At 42.0% G+C, this 16,761-nt stretch overlaps 2 protein-coding genes across 2 annotated transcripts; one reads left to right on the forward strand and one right to left on the reverse strand.

Annotated features, from left to right (window-relative positions):
* Positions 1-1,182: 1,182 nt before the first annotated feature.
* On the reverse strand, positions 1,183-5,953 carry zic4 (zic family member 4; the record flags this gene model as incomplete). The annotated part of the gene is made up of 2 exons (XM_080417894.1): positions 4,476-5,953; positions 1,183-1,649 (listed from the first exon to the last, which is right to left on the reverse strand). The coding sequence occupies exons 1-2, from the start codon at positions 5,641-5,643 to the stop codon at positions 1,183-1,185; spliced, it is 1,635 nt and encodes a 544-aa protein (XP_080274020.1). The 5' UTR covers positions 5,644-5,953.
* Positions 5,954-9,979: 4,026 nt separating this feature from the next.
* On the forward strand, positions 9,980-12,383 carry zic1 (zic family member 1 (odd-paired homolog, Drosophila); the record flags this gene model as incomplete). Its single annotated transcript, XM_080417652.1, has 3 exons — positions 9,980-10,949; positions 11,435-11,598; positions 12,177-12,383. The coding sequence occupies 3 exons, from the start codon at positions 9,980-9,982 to the stop codon at positions 12,381-12,383; spliced, it is 1,341 nt and encodes a 446-aa protein (XP_080273778.1).
* Between the last annotated feature and the right edge of the window lie 4,378 nt (positions 12,384-16,761).

Below are 16,761 nucleotides of genomic sequence, written 5' to 3' on the forward strand. Positions count from 1 at the left end.
AACACAAGTAAATACAAAATAAAATAATATAAAAACATCTGCAGCACATATTGCCCTTTTGTCATACAAGTTTTATTCAAAATACTCACAAATTACAAGGCAGTTTGGTACACATTTCGAGTGCTGTACTCGATTTCACATTTTCAAGTAAAAAATAAGTATTGACGACAATAATACAAAATCACAAAATGCCCACTTTTGATAAAACATTTAGTATTCCACGGCCGTATATCAAATAATGCAGGTTTATATGAAAACATTTCGATTTTTTTACCCTCTGCACAAATGGAAAAAATATGTCTGTTTGAAACATAAAATGTTTGTACAAATAATTGTAGTAAACAATTAGAAACTGCTTTTAAGACAGATGCTTACAAATCTCAACATCAACACATCGAACTTAGAAATTTACAAATGTACAATTACCCCCAGTTGAAACACTTTGGTTCGATAATACAAAATTGTTCACATCTGATCGAAAAATAAATAAAAAGATATCGAAGTCAAAACTCAATTTACAAAATAAGTGTACAGTAATAACATGCCTACAATAAAGACCTTACCAGATGAGCCCATCGATTATTATTTAACATTTCATTTCTCCACATGGGGACCAGTGGAGCATAGGCACTATGCCAAACCATTTTGAATAGTTAAGCTTTTTGTAAATATATTCTCTCATTGTGCTTATATGGACGTTAGCACAGTGGTTCTCAAACTTTTCAGGCGGCGACCCCCCAAAATAATCATATTTGAACTGGGGACCCCCCCACGGCCCCACCCTGATAAACACTTGGAAAGTAGGAGTTGAGGCATTACATTTAGTTTGACCCTGTTCCACAGATAAATATTGTGAAAATAGCAGATCTACAAGCTCATGTTGTGAGCTTGTAGATCGGCTATTTTCACAATTGTTGCCTCTTATATTAGACAACATGGCAATGTTTGACCAGTTTTTACAGTATAGTTTGTTGATTACATTTGATTTTCTTCTTCTTTTCTACCTTTTTTTTTAGGTATTAAAAAGTCTTCAAATTCCTTAAATTGTCATCTGGGGACCCTCCAAAATTATGTGGGGAACCCACCGGGGGTCCCAGCCCACAGGTTGAGAACCACCGCGTTATGTATAGCACTTAGATTTGTTTTGTTTTTGTTGCACTTTTTTTCGAGCCCAATTTTTGGTTAAAACGTGTCTCTCGGCTCGGGGTCTCTGTAAGGCGGCTCGTCTGCGGGATCAGGTGTGGACGAGCCACTGGTGGGTGGCGTGTGTGTGCCACTGGCGCCCGAACTATGGCAGACGTACCACTCGCTTAGATTCGCGGGCTGCTGCTGAGACGACGCCATCGGCGGTTCCGACGCCGACGACGAGCCCCCTCCTCCCCCCGATGGCTCTCGGCCTAAGTCTGACGAGGGGGACACCAGCGACGGGGTCGACGACTCGTAGCCCGAGCTGGGCGGCGGCGGCGACTTGCAGTGCACCTTCATGTGTTTCCTCAGCGAGCTCGGGTGCGTGTAGGACTTGTCGCAGCCTCGCACTTTGCAGTTGTAGGGCTTGTCGCTGGTGTGGACGTGCGAGTGCTTCTTTCGGTCGCTGCTGTTGGCGAAGCGCCGGTCGCAGCCGTCGAACTCGCACTTGAACGGCTTCTCGCCTGCATTGGGACAGAAAAGAGACGTTTGAAAACTCGTTTTGAAAAAAAAAATGGCTAGCCTATAGGCATACAATACAATTCGTGAATCTGTCAATGGGCTTCATCTAGTGCAGTGGTTCTCAACCTGTGGTTCGGGGACCCGGCCAGGGGGGTCCTCACATGATTTTTCTTTTTTTTTTGGGGGGGGGGGTCCCCAGATGACAGTGAAGTGATGACAGTGAAGTGACAATTTAAGGACTTTTAAGACCATTTTAATACCCCAAATAATCAAATAATATAAGAAAGCTGCAAAAAATGTGAAAATAGCCGATCTACAAGGTCATAACACCTGGTGGTGGGAGGCATCATGATGAGCTTGTAGATCTGCTATTTTCACAACATTTATCTGGGGAACCGAATCAAATGTAATGCCTCAACTCCTACTATTCCAAGAGTGTGGGGTCCCCAGTTCAAATGTGATTATTTGGGGGGGGGGGGGGGGGGGTCACGGCCTGAAAAGGTTGAGAACCACGTCCACTGGGCTAGGATATAGCCTACAATTCGTGAATCTGCCAATGGTCTTCTTCATCTATTTGTATCTTTTGTAAGGCTATAAGTCTGCCTGCAACAAATCTAACCTATACTGTAGGCCTATAGGCTAGGCCTAAAACCGGTTGCATTTTTAAAAAAAACATAACGCCAAAACTGCTCAATACAGAATACTGTAATACATAATTTATCTATTGCTATTCGAATGTCTGAATGGTTAAAGGGTATACCTAATTGCGCATCTTAATAATACATTCCATTTGACTATGTATGACAAGGCAAAAAGACAATCTGAATAAATTACACGGAAATCGCCCAAATGCTGATTTTTTCCTCCGACTATTAGTGCTGTGAGGATATGTAATTGCTTCTGTCTAATTACACTTGTGGGTTTGAATATCAATTTGACCTTCAGCTGTTGGGCTGAGAGAAGCCAATCAGGGATATTAGTGTAGTACAAGAACGCGACGAAGGAACAGACCCCAGGGGAAAGGCCCCGTCATCATAACCACAGTTTCGGGTAGGTTTTAAACATGATATCCAAAGACCCTGCTATACCCCTTGGGAGTCAACACGCCGAAATAATTTAACAGATTTGTACTTAGGTAATGTGAGCAAATGATATGAATAATACATGGGGTATGATATAGCAGTGGTTCTCAACCATTGGTCCGGGGACCACCAGTGCTCCTTGAGGGGGTCCCCAGGTGGTCCCCAGCTAAATGATGGAGAGTTGGTAACCAAATGGACCCTTATAGATCTTTAAATCTTAAGAGTGTAAAATGAAACCAAATGGACCTTATGGGTCCATTTCATTTTATGCTCTCAAGAGTTAAATTATTCTCAAACATCTGCATTACTTAATTGAATAATTGTTATTTTGATCAACGTTTGCCTGCTATCTCTCCTATTGCAACATCGATACAGCATGGAATTGTGGACAAAACCGTCAAAAAAGTCTTGGGTCTGAGTCTGAGAGTCTAAATCTCATCAAATGGTGGTCTGTGACTCAAATACCGAATAAATAATGGACCTTGTTGATATGAAAAGGGTTGAAAACCACTGGTATACAGAAATGGAGCTGGGGAAGTGCCATGCAATGCAAGCCACTGAAAAGGGACGTATTCATTTACATGTCTGACTCAACAGTCCTCGTTTTTTTTGTTTTTTTCCCTTCTTCCCCCCAGCCTTTCTTTCCCCAAAACGTCACTGGGTCACAGAGGCAAGCAGCCATATTGTGCTCTCTGGAACCATGCACCAAGCAGAGCCATTTTCTCTTTTTTAAATATCAAATTTTAACTACACGTGAACGTGTCCGTCATGCTAATGGTATATACACAGAGGCAATCAGTGTTGCCAACCTGTTGGCGACCCCCTTTAAGCATGGCAGTTCTTATGGACTTGTTGCATGGGCTATAAATAGGGTATATATACTGACCAGTCTAAAAAAGAATGCATATATGTCTACTACCATTCTACAGGAAGAGAGTTTTAAAATAACTTATGTTTCCAATTGTTAGTTCAAAATAATTGTCCAATATGGCAACTAAATTCAAATGCAATTCTAATGTAAATGAATCAATCGAATAGTAGTATCGCTACAAATAATAACAACAATAATAATAATAACAATAATGCACATTGCACAATACATATAATAGCCTATTGTTATGCACCTAATATTCAGGCTGGATCAAGCATAATAATGAAAAGGGAAAAAAAAACAAGCAACCACTCTGCAAAAAAAAGAGCAGTATCATCATAACAGTTGCAATGAATATGAAGATGGAGCTATATAGCTTCTACTACTGTCTGGCATGCAGTAAGTTGACAGTGACATCAGTCTTCGGTTTGTTTTGGTGTAAACAGAGAGTGAGTGAGCCCATCAAACGCCTGAGTGAGCTGTATCACTAAAGTCAGCCGTTGTAAAACTTGTGAGCACTGGTGCCATTCATAACAAACAACGTGCAGTTAGAGTTAGTTCCTTAACTGTTGCATCCAGAGTGCTTTGTCAGGAGGACACTATATTATTACGTGCATGACTCAGCTTTTACATGTCAAAATATCTATTCTACGACAAATGGTCTTCAAAACTTTTTTTAGTTTAGGCTATTTGAATAATGGCAAACAACACAGCCAACATTTCCATATTGCATGCAGTGTCTTTGTAAAATAATCTAACTTGAATTTCAAACATATTTTGTGAAGCAGATAGGCTAATATGAAATAACTAGGCTATAAATAAATGTAGCAAGCAATACATAAATAAATAGAAATCAGACTGTGATAGTTACTGACCTGTGTGCGTCCTTTTATGAATCTTAAGATTCTCGGATCTTGCAAACACTTTCCCACAGCCAGGGAACGGACATGGGAAGGGTTTCTCCCCGGTGTGCACTCGAATGTGATTTACAAGTTTGTACTTCGCCTTAAATGGTTTCCCTTCCCTCGGACACTCTTCCCAAAAACATATATGATTCGCCTGCTCTGGTCCTCCGACGTGCTCGACCGTTACGTGTGTCACCAGTTCGTGCATAGTGCTGTAAGTTTTGGAGCAAAGTTTTTTCGGCGAGTGCTCGAACGGCTCCAGCCATTTGCAAATAAGCTCTTGCTTTATCGGCTGCCTCATGTAACGGAAAAAGGCACCGGCTCCGTGGTGGTGGTGGTGGTGAGCGGTGAGATTCATGTTCAGATTCAGACCACCATAGCCATGCAAAGGCGAGGCGGAGAAGGGATCAGACCTGGAGCTTGCCACTTGACTCAAGTGCTCGGATCTAACGTACATTTCTCCAGGTAATCCTAACCTTATTTGTCCATTCAAGGCTTGGCCACCCGGTGATCCGCTGGTCGGCTGCTCGTGGTGGTGGAGTCCAGAGAAGAGGGTATGGTTCCCGGCGTCGGGGTGGTGATGACCATAGTGTCCCGGATAGCTACCTGTTGTTGAGACAAACATTCCGTGGTGAGAAGCTGAACCGGGAGTCTGGTCGGTCAGAACTGGCATGGCTTGAGCTGTCAGATCTCTTCGGATGAGGAAATCCCTACCTGCGGATAAAGCCTGGGCCGTGTGGGACATAGAATAGGGGACCGTCGTCGCCTGCACCGGGCCAAAAGCTCCCGTTTGACTGGAGACCACTTCACTGTGGCCTGCCATATGATGATTGTGGTGGTGATGGTGGTGGGGATAATGATGGGCTGGGCTGATTTTGAGGGCCGCGGAGTGCCCCATGTGTTCTGGCCCGAATGGACTCGGCCCCAGGCGGGGTTCCGCAGTAATCTCCCCAGGGTGCGAGTGAGCCATTGAGTGTGGATGGCTGCTGAACCCCGGGAAGCCTGTCACGCTCTGAGGGGTATGGTGGTGATGATGGTGATGGTGGTGAGCCCCTGCCAAGTCAACTAATCTCAGCGCCGTGTTCCGTTTGGAAAACGTAGGGTCCATCACAGCGCTTCCCAAAGCCTCCACGCTCATTACTCCTAATTTTAAGAATAACTTGACAGCAGGCAAAATAATAATGATGATGACAAATATATTTTAATCGTAGTAGGAAAAAAAATAAAGAAAAAAAAACAACAACTTTCTGAAGTTAAGATTCTATCTGCAGACTACATGGAATCCCATTCGGTTGAGAGGCAGCAGCAGGACGCTTTGATACTGAATAGAGATTCATGGTAGGAGCTGCAGCCCGTGGAGCCAAACAATCACCCCGCGTTCTAATTGGTCAGAGCTCGGTGATTGACGTCACTTGTGACAGTTTCCAATGTGAAGAAAAATGTTTTAGTGACAGCAAATCGCCAGTGCGCATGCGCAGTGCCTGAGGCAAGGCAACAGTCGGGGGGAAAAAAATAGTTGTTATGCAAAGGTTATTGTACATAAAACTTCTTCAAAAGTTGATCCGGTCGTCTTTTTCTTTTCTTTTCTTTCGCAGTGAACAAAAGCTGTGGAGCTATGAAATAGCATTTGCCTCAGTGTTATGCGATTAAAACAAATAAGCTGGCAAGAGTTGGCCTATGCTGCATGCATAATGTCACTATTAAAGTTATATGGATCATAAATAATTCAATGATATCTTCATTTTACCCCGCCGCCCGCATGGACAACTTTACGCGCAAATTACGCGCGACTTTGCACACGTTAAAACAGCGTCAATTGTGTGGCTGCTAACGTGCGAAAATAACTCAATAAAAGACAAGCTCGGCGTGTGATTTTAAACAACGAAAGGCAGAAACCATAAATATAAGATTTGATACACAACACTATTTAACAGATCCAGTCAGCATAACCCCCCCCCCTCCCCTGACTCATTCTGTAGCCTACTCGCTTTGGCCAAATCAATGTTTCTGTTTCTGTCCATTGTCCCGAAGGGGGGGGGGGGGGGGGGGAGTAGTAATGGACGGGACCTGTTGTTATGATCCGAGGCAATTTCGCTCACTACTAGCCCTGTCGGATTTGGACTGGAGGTGGTGTCATTTAAACAGTGCGCGGTAGCGTCCAAGCTTAAAATAAAATGTATTAAAATGTGTAGGCTTAAGTATCGAATATATATAGTCTATAAGTGCAAAACCCAATCTTGTCAATTTTCGACTGCCTTCTTGTGACCACAAAAAAAAGGTAACGATTGTTCATAACAACACCTAGTCGAACTCAGCATTCATCAGTAAACTTTGTATTTTTCTTTTTAAATTTTAGATTGTAACATTGGTCCACTATTGGCTGGCTATTAATAATTAGAAAAGTAGTCTTCTGTCAGATTTCATTGACGTCTGAACATGTGACCGCACGCCTATAGGCATATAGCCTATGGACTTAATTATGTGTTCGATTTAAGCACACTTGGTAGACTATAGTGAAATGTATATTTAAAATAATTTCCAGTTCTAAGAGCTTAACAATTTTGTTCTTTTAGTTTTAACAAATCATGTTTCTATTTTAAATGTATATGGATCATGCATGTCTATGTGTGTATTAATCATAGCAGTTGGAGACAAATGGAAGCGGCTGTGTGAACTGACCCAAAAAAGGGGTCAGACAGTTATCATTAGATTCGTGTCAAATATCACATCGAAAATCAGTTAAACTATTGGACATATACATGAGGAAAGAGTCAAAAATTCACATTTCTACAGTCACGCTCACAACAAGCCTGAAGCTATTTTACACATTTCTGTACAGGCTATTTTGAGTACAAACTGAAAAGGTTATCCACTCATCTTTTAATTTTGTTTCGTATGACTGGACCGGACTATAGACATGATCTCCTCACATGCAATTTTTAAATAGCTCTATATAATGCTGAAAACTATACTTAAAGAGAGTTTTAGGAAGGATATTAATATACAGTATTTTCCTCAGCTGGTGGCTGTAGTAGGCTACAGCCATAGCTACATTTAGCTCACATCTTGCCTTTGATGATCTGATAATCTGAATTGACTTGTCAGGATCGTTGGTGACAGCGCCGTGTGCAGCACGCTATAAATGAGTAAATATTGTGAAACATGACGGATCCTGGAGATGTTTATGAAATGGCCTTTGCTCGTGGAGTGCACGGGGGTCGCAGCTGTACTCTTTGGAGACATATCTCTGGAACACGGCGTAATGCAAGACTTTGAAGTGCTATTTCTGTGCAAAGTTTAGCCTGCACTCTTGGAAACAAGAAGCTGGGCAGTTGGTGGGGATTCAGACAAGAACCGAATATTACACCGCGCCATGGTCTCACGTGAAATTAGTTCAGTTGTCGGGAGAGCGCGGTACCGTTCACTGGAAAATTGTAAACAGATCGGGTAGCCATATTGCATTCTTCAGTATGAATTTGATACATCGAGCTGATTTGAAGAGATCGAGTGGCCTTTTGCCATATAAGTGGGACAACTGTTTACACACTTGAATCAATTGGCTATATTAGAATTAGCTTTGAGCCAAGTGAGTAGCAGAGAGATATATTTTCAAAAGATATCATGCAGAATTTCATGCAGCTCTTGTCCTGGCACAAAACTCCCCATAGTCTCACTTGTTACAAGTCTGAGAGCAAACCAATGTACCCCCCCCCCCCCTACCTACCCCTCCCATTCCAATGACATGCCATTCTTACCGTTTTCCACCTGTTGAGAGATCCTTCCGCGTGTTTTGTGCGCCTATGCTAGTAGCTATAGTGGAATAGAGTTCTAGGACTATTTCTTATAACTCGAGAACAACACACTTCCTCTCGTCCCCTTGGTCTCCCCAAGAGTGGCTTTGAGAATGTCTAGCAGAAACGAGTAGTCCAGAAGATATTTTAATGGTTCGCATGGCGCGTCTGTGCATGTGGCTTTGAACTCCAGCTGCCGGAGGTTCCTGCAGAGCGCGCCGCAAATCCCACTTGATAACTTCTACAACTCACAACACTTTACACACAGGATGATATGATGCACCATTCGCCTGCACACATGAGTAACAACAAGCCTATGCGTAACGGTTAAGAACAATAGTAAACCCATGATAAAAATAGGGCCTGCGTATAAAACACAACCTTCATCAGCGTGGGTTTTTAAATGATGTGAAAAGTACAGCTGTTCCCCTTGTTGTGGATTCCTGTGGACTACCATTATGCTGCAGAGACGGACCTCAATGGGAGCCTGCTTGCATGGTGAAAGGCCCAGACACCAACACTCAAAGTGGAGGCATTTAAAAATAAATGCACAGATTAACGTAAAAGTGGCTTGTAAGTTGTAAACCTAGCAAATGTCATGTGCAACCTGTGTAAAAGTGTTTGCCAACCCAGCCAACACATTCTTTTTTTCCTCAAGAGTGACGTCGTTCAGTCCTCTTTTCAAATCCACGCATGCATGGCCTGAGAAACAAACAAGGCGCATGCGGTGACACCTTGCACCTGACTGGTGACGAAGGCTACGACCTTTAACTTGTAAACTGTGCCCTCGGCCCGACCGATGCATATATTAATATTAGGCTATTTTTTGTTTAGAAATCTGAATATTAGCGTTGAGAGGTCATGACTGCTGCATGCCCCGGAATATCTTAAGAAAATGTGCCTTGTTAGAGCACATACACAGAGGCAGAGACAAAGAGGCAGAGAGGTTTGCATAAAATATTTAGTCTGTTTATTGTTCACTGTTCCAAAGATGGAGAGAGAGGAAAAAAAACATTCCCGCAAAAAAAAAAAAAATCCTTACATTACATTGTGACATAATGTGGCTTTATGGTGTCCGTGTAGTGACGGTGAAACGTGCTTCGCATTTCTACAAGGCCCATTGTCGCTTTATGCTTCTCAACTTTGTTGTGCTGTTATTCAGCCTTTTAACCAAATCCACAGTCAGCAATCTCACAATACCTGGGATTGATGATGTAAACGGACCAATGGAAGTGTAGGCCCAGCGCCGTGGATTGGTATTTGGTGAGTGGATGCTACTTGGGGGAAAGGCGCCCAAGCCAATGGCTCGCCGTCTGTGAGGTCACGTGACGCCCCCCTCCTCTCCCATTCATCAGGGGTGGACTGTGTTGTCTTTTCAATTCATTTATCTGCAGGAATGATTGCGACTATCAGTCTAGAGCTCACCGCCTGACTGAGGAGGTGAAAGTTTCGCCACAGGAAGATAAACCGCAAAAGACAATATTGTATACATGATTTGCGTGTGTGCATCGAATGAGAGGTATAGGGAATTCCTCTCGTCTTAAAAAGTAAACAAGAGAATCGGTGGATTGGAGTTGGCTCAGTTGCAGTGAGGGTCCCAGATCTTTTTGCAGGCAGGAGAATATCTGTGCGTGGTTTTTGATTTCTCCTCTCAGTCGCCTCAGCAGCGAGTCCAGACTGAAGATGCTCCTGGACGCAGGACCTCAGTATCCCACCATAGGAGTCACTACTTTCGGCTCCTCGCGGCATCACTCAACAGGCGAAGTCACGGAAAGAGAGGTGGCGTTGGGGATAAACCCGTTCGCGGACGGGATGGGCGCCTTCAAAATAAACCACGGCTCCCACGACCTCGGCTCCGGGCAGACGGCGTTCTCCTCCCAGGCGCCCGGCGGCTACGCGGCGGCCGCCCTGGGACACCACCACCACCCGACCCACGTCAGCTCGTACTCCACGGCCGCGTTCAACTCCACCCGGGACTTTCTGTTCCGAAATCGGGGCTTCGGAGACGCCACCAGCGCCCAGCACAGTTTGTTCGCCTCCGCCGCGGGAAGTTTCGCGGGGCCACATGGACACTCGGATGCCGCGGGGCACCTGCTCTTCCCCGGGCTGCACGAACAAGCCGCGAGCCACGCGTCCTCGAACGTCGTCAACGGGCAGATGCGACTGGGCTTTTCGGGGGACATGTACGGACGGGCCGACCAGTATGGCCACGTCACGAGCCCGAGGTCCGACCACTACGCGTCGACCCAGTTGCACGGCTACGGCCCTATGAACATGAATATGGCCGCGCACCACGGAGCCGGGGCCTTCTTTCGGTACATGCGGCAGCCGATCAAGCAAGAGCTCATCTGCAAGTGGATCGAGCCGGAGCAGCTATCGAATCCCAAGAAGGCGTGCAACAAAACTTTCAGCACGATGCACGAGCTGGTCACCCATCTGACGGTGGAGCATGTGGGGGGGCCGGAGCAGTCCAACCACATTTGCTTCTGGGAAGAATGTGCTCGAGAAGGGAAACCGTTCAAAGCCAAATACAAACTTGTGAATCATATCCGAGTACACACTGGAGAAAAGCCCTTTCCGTGTCCCTTCCCCGGCTGTGGCAAAGTATTTGCCCGATCGGAAAATCTAAAAATTCACAAAAGGACTCACACGGGTAAGATGAATTGATTTCCACCCTCCCTTTCATTTAACACCCCACGTCAACAATGTGCTGCCTAAAATATGCATGTGATTCGGGTTATGCATTTTTATCCAACAGCTGTAGCCTAAGTGGGACTGTTCACGTGAACTTTCATCTTTGATATAGGCTACTTGTTTCTTACACCATTTCCAATAAAGGGTGTTAGCAATAAATATATTTTTTACATTTAATTAATTAGCTATTTAGTATTTATTAAATATGGTTATTTAATTTGGCCTTGGCGTTTTACATTAACCAGGCCAGGGGTGCAAACGTGGGATACTATACAAAATGCTTCGTATTTGAAAAATGATTTACAATTTATTATGCCTATTGATAGCCATATTTTCAAATCCATATTTTGGGAGGATAAATAGTGAGCATTAATGATGTACTAGAACTTGGAAATACCCAGAGTTAAACACTAAAACAATTGTTTTACTGTATTTTTCATTTAGGTGAGAAGCCATTTAAATGTGAGTTTGAGGGCTGCGACAGGCGGTTTGCAAACAGCAGTGATCGCAAGAAACACATGCACGTGCATACGTCGGACAAACCGTATCTCTGCAAAATGTGTGACAAGTCATACACACACCCCAGCTCACTCCGAAAACACATGAAGGTAAATATGATGGTGCTCTTTTGTATCTTATTTTGATGTGCAATTCTGTTTATTCAATTACATGCAATGGCTTCTGATAAGCAACGCATTTAATTTGGGTTTTTGCTGTTTATGTAATGGGTTGATGTAAAGAAAAAAAAGATAATTGGATACCAGGATATATACATTCACGTTATACTTGATCACAGAGGGCATTTATAGCAAACATTACACGTTTAAATACGATTTTTAACACATACATTATTATCTAAACTTATATATATATATTTTATATGTATGTTTTATTTTGTTTTGTGTTCCCTTCTTTTAACTGACACATTAGCTGGCTATTTTTGGCAAAGGGATTTGGTGGGGGGGAAAGTCGGTCCAAGTACAGAGCCAACACAGCTTCAGTTTTATTGATTGATTGAAAATGCAAACAGCACGAGTACAGTCATACACTTATTGGTCTAAAATGATTATAAGTCTAGAGGGTTTAAGTGGTAAAAAAGTAGAATTACGCAATTTGAGGCATTTACACACACAGCCTTGATAGTTTTATTGTTTAACACTTTCTTCTTTTTTTGTCACTGCATAAGGTCCATGAGGCCAGCAACCAACCCCAACCCCAACCCCAACCGTCACCAGCGGCCAGTTCAGGGTACGAGTCGTCCACGCCTCCTACCATCGTATCTCCGTCGACAGAGAACCATAGCAGCAACTCCATATCGCCGGCAGTCTCCACAGTACACCACACGACCAGTCACAGCACGCTGTCGTCAAATTTCAATGAATGGTACGTGTAAAAAAAATATTTTTGACAACAAAAGAAAGACAGAAAGGAAAAAAAAAACAATGGAAAAGAGACTGCAGAATTAAAAACTGCCGCTTGGAACTCAAAGACTCAAAGACTTGGCTGAATTGACTTTTTTGTTGTTGAAAATAGCCGATCTACAAGCTCACAATGCGTCCCATCGTGACACCTTGTGAGCTTATAGTTCGGCAATTTTCAACAACAAAAAAGTCAGCCAGTAAACCGCATGGACCCGAGAAAACGTTGGAGGCCAAAATGATCGATTTACGGCTGTCTAAAGCAGAGAGAGAGAGAGAGAGAGGGGGGGGAGAGAGAGAGAGAGAGCGAGAATGCATGGACATGGGCACGGACAGCCAACCCGGGGTTTTTGAACCCTTTTCCCCTAATATTTCTTCGAGTCTTTATTTTTACTGAGAGACTGCACAAAAAAAGAGATCTCACGAAAAAAGCATGCTATCTGCGGGTAGTGGCCTGATTTTTTTTGTACATAGAGATTCACTCAAGTTGAAAAATGTAATATTTTATTTTGTAAATAGTTATATCACACAGTTTTAAGGGAAATTTGTGAAAAATGTTGGTCCCTAGATATATGGAAAAATGAGATGGTTTAATATTTGCGATGATGATAGACTTGATTTGAAGAGAATGTTATAGTTGTGTACCAAATGTGAATTATTCAGTATTACTACAGTCTACACGTCGACCTTAACCGACTCTTAGTATTAATGTGCTTTTGTATTCAGTGCAACATTTCGTCCAAGGTCCAGTTTGAGTAGCCCAAGTATCATTGTTGTTATTTAATGTCATGTCGATAAATCGTGTAGTGAAAGCCTGAAATTCCGTGTCAATCTGTTTATGTACGTGATATAAATATTAAAAAAGAAAAAAAAAACTGTCAATTGCCTTGTCTGTCAAGGGAAGTATTACATGTAAGTAGCTCAATTTTCCATATTTATCCGCATGTAAAGGACCGGTAACACATGTTAGAAATGATCGGTATTTATGGAGAAATGCGCTCGTTATGTAAAATTTAGTTTACAAAAAATGTTTGGTTACATTTCGTACTATATTAAAGGATTAAAAATACAATAGTCCATTGGCTTCAATATTATTGACTTCAGAGCCATTTAAGCTTCTTCTTTATTTTTTTTGTTATTTTTCAAAACGACTGCTGTGTCCATGCCTGGGTTATATAATTCTATTCTATTGAAAGTCTTTTGACTAATTTCCTGTAGATTTAAACCTGGCCTATATGGTTTATCTTATGGACAATATAGAGGCATACATCAGTAAAATTCTACTATAGTTGTATAGTTGCAAGCATTGATGCATGTTGTGCAGCCATTGAGGTGGGGTTGTTTGTGTGATTGTGCTTGCACGCACATTAGGCCTGTATAAAACGTTTTTTGAACAGCATCCAAACTTTTTTGGATTAAATTAAATGACAACCTTCCTGACAGTTAATGACAAGTAATTTCATTTTCTTCTCGTCTTTCTGTTTATCCCAAAATTAACATCCAACACTTTGCCCTCGGAGTAAATGTGCAAATTAAAGCGATTAATCACGGCGGTTGTTCCTCCTCGTCGCAAACTAGGAATAGTTTGTGTTACCTAATTGTTCGCGGATCCAATTTATTTCCAAATCTAATTTATTTTTGCTGTGTCGGATTTCATAAGATGTAGGAGACAGCCGAGGAGTCAGCGTCCCCTCATTGTTCGCGGTTTGCAGCTTGCTTGACCGGTCCATTAGGCACAGATCACATCAGCACTGATCGGGAGCGTGTTTAACACTGTCTGCCACATGCACTGCGCATGCATGAGGCGGCGAGAGAATTGAATTCACGATCTGTCAAGATTGCAGCTGTCAAAAACTGACACGTCCAAAAAAGCAAACAAATAACACTTTCTAAACAAAAGCTCAATGCGCACGCAAACTTAACTATGCACGACTAGTCCTATAGACCTCTATGTGACAGACAGGATAATATTAAAGCTATAGCATTGCATTGTTGCAACCCACCCGAGTGTCAAGGTGGCGATGCAACAGTTTTTAGGAAAGCACCCCCCCCTCTTTTTTTTTCTTTTCGTTTTTAAACAACACGAGTCAACCTCGCTTCAAAACTATGATGGAAAATTGTTGTCTGAAATCAATTATCTGAGCGTATTAAACAAAAACAGAACTGTTAAACGTTACACAACAAGTGCACACGTTTTTATTCAATGCAAATATATATAGCCTATATACATGAAGTGAGTTTCCAGAAATAATTCATTACATTGCAAAGAATATTTTTCAGCTACAGCTTTTTTTGTGTGCAAGCAACGCATCAACGAAGCATCAATCAGCGTTGGAACCTTAGATAGATAGTGTTAAATAGAGTTGAAAAAAAGTCGTTTTATTATCATCCTTCATTTATCTGCAAACCTAATAGTCCATGAAAAGAAAACACGAATACATTTCAATGCATTTCGACACAAATCACCTAAAGATAGTTCGAGTCATGAATTTCTGCTGCATATATTCGAAAAACACACACACATACACACACACACACACACACACACACACACACACACACACACACACACACACACACACACACACACACACACACACACACACACACACACACACACACACACACACACACATGCACGCGCGCGCGCGGACCTACCAAAAGTGTAGCTTTTACCTGTTCAAGATTTAAAAATTAATTGCTTGCATTAAAAGGATTTTTAAAAAAAACACAAAATTGCAGCCTCATAAAGCTGTATTTCTTTTCACGTTACAACAAGCTGAAAGCAAATATTCCATAGCGCGCAGGCGCCAACTCTATGAATATTTATCACAAGCACTTGTAGCCATGCATGTAAACTGAGCCTGCCGTTAGTTTGTAGCCTATGCCAGGGGTATTTGAACTGGGGACCCCCCAGATAAATACTGTGAAAATAGCAGATATACAAGCTCACAATACTTGCAGTGCGAGGCGTTGTTAGCTTTATGCATCTGCTATTATTGGCGTAAGTTATTATTTTTTTGGCTAAAGCTAAAGTGGTTAATGTAAAAAAATAAATAAAATCAGATCACACAAAGATTTGGCGGCCCCCCCCCTGTAGTAACTATGTGGACCCCCCATGGGATCCCGGACCCCCTGTTGAAGACCCCTGGGCTACGCTATAGGCCAAGTTCTGTGAGGTTTTTTTTAATCTTGTGGGGTATATCTGCAACTGTATTTGTATTATATCCGTGGGCTCTATCCATCCACTGCTGTGGAGAGCAGAGCACCACGGGCTATTCATAAACAATAGGTATAGGATTAATTCAATTTTTGTAGCATGTTTTCACTGAAAGCCAGAACATGGCTATTGACCCCTCTAATCCAAGCATGCTTAACCCAATAAAGCTATAAGGTGTTCCAGTTGATGAATGAGGTATATGCTGTTATGCAGCTCCTCCTCCTCTACTTGTTGACGTTAACTACACATAGGCTATGGTTAAACAAATGTTTGCGTTAAAATCTTGCTCCGACAGCAGGATATATCGATATCCTATCATATAATGTCTTATTACAAAGATGACAAGATCTTGCAGATCCTGGAATAACTTAATTAGACCTATAAGACATAAGCGATGATATATATATATATATATATATATATATATATATATATATATATATATATATATATATATATATATATATATATATATATATATATATATATATATATCTCACACACACACACACACACACACACACACACACACACACACACACACACACACACACACACACACACACACACACACACACACACACACACACACACACACACACTATATATCCTCTAATAATTGCTAGCAAATATATTGGGATAAAAATTGTTCACCTTCGGGCAATGGAGACATCCACCTCCCTCGTTTACTCATAGGCTACACCTTGTTCAGGAGATACGATTACGATACAGACTATATTCTTGACATTGATTAGACTACTTTCTTCTTCTCTTTTCCCCCTTGAAAAAAACTTTAAAAAATCCATATACAGGACCACAATGGAAACAAGCCCTTAGGGCTGTTTGTGATGTTATCCTTTTAGCACCATTGTATAATCGTATATACCACTGTACTATTTGTGTTAATAAAGTATTCAATCAATACAGGCTTGGCATTAGGGCGACTTAAGAAGGGCAATCTGACAGTCCTTTTTCCAATAATTACATTGCTCAGGATTAATAGGCTATTAGTTAATTATATATTGGGCCGTATTAAATATGCAGAGGCATGGGTGTCGAAATGCAATGTGAGAGACAGGTGTCTCGGTCAGGATATAAGTGAAATTATTTTATGTTAAAATTCCATTCCACTA

Source organism: Gymnoscopelus braueri, assembly GCF_963280865.1.
Source record: "Gymnoscopelus braueri genome assembly, chromosome: 21".
Lineage (NCBI taxonomy): Eukaryota > Metazoa > Chordata > Actinopteri > Myctophiformes > Myctophidae > Gymnoscopelus > Gymnoscopelus braueri.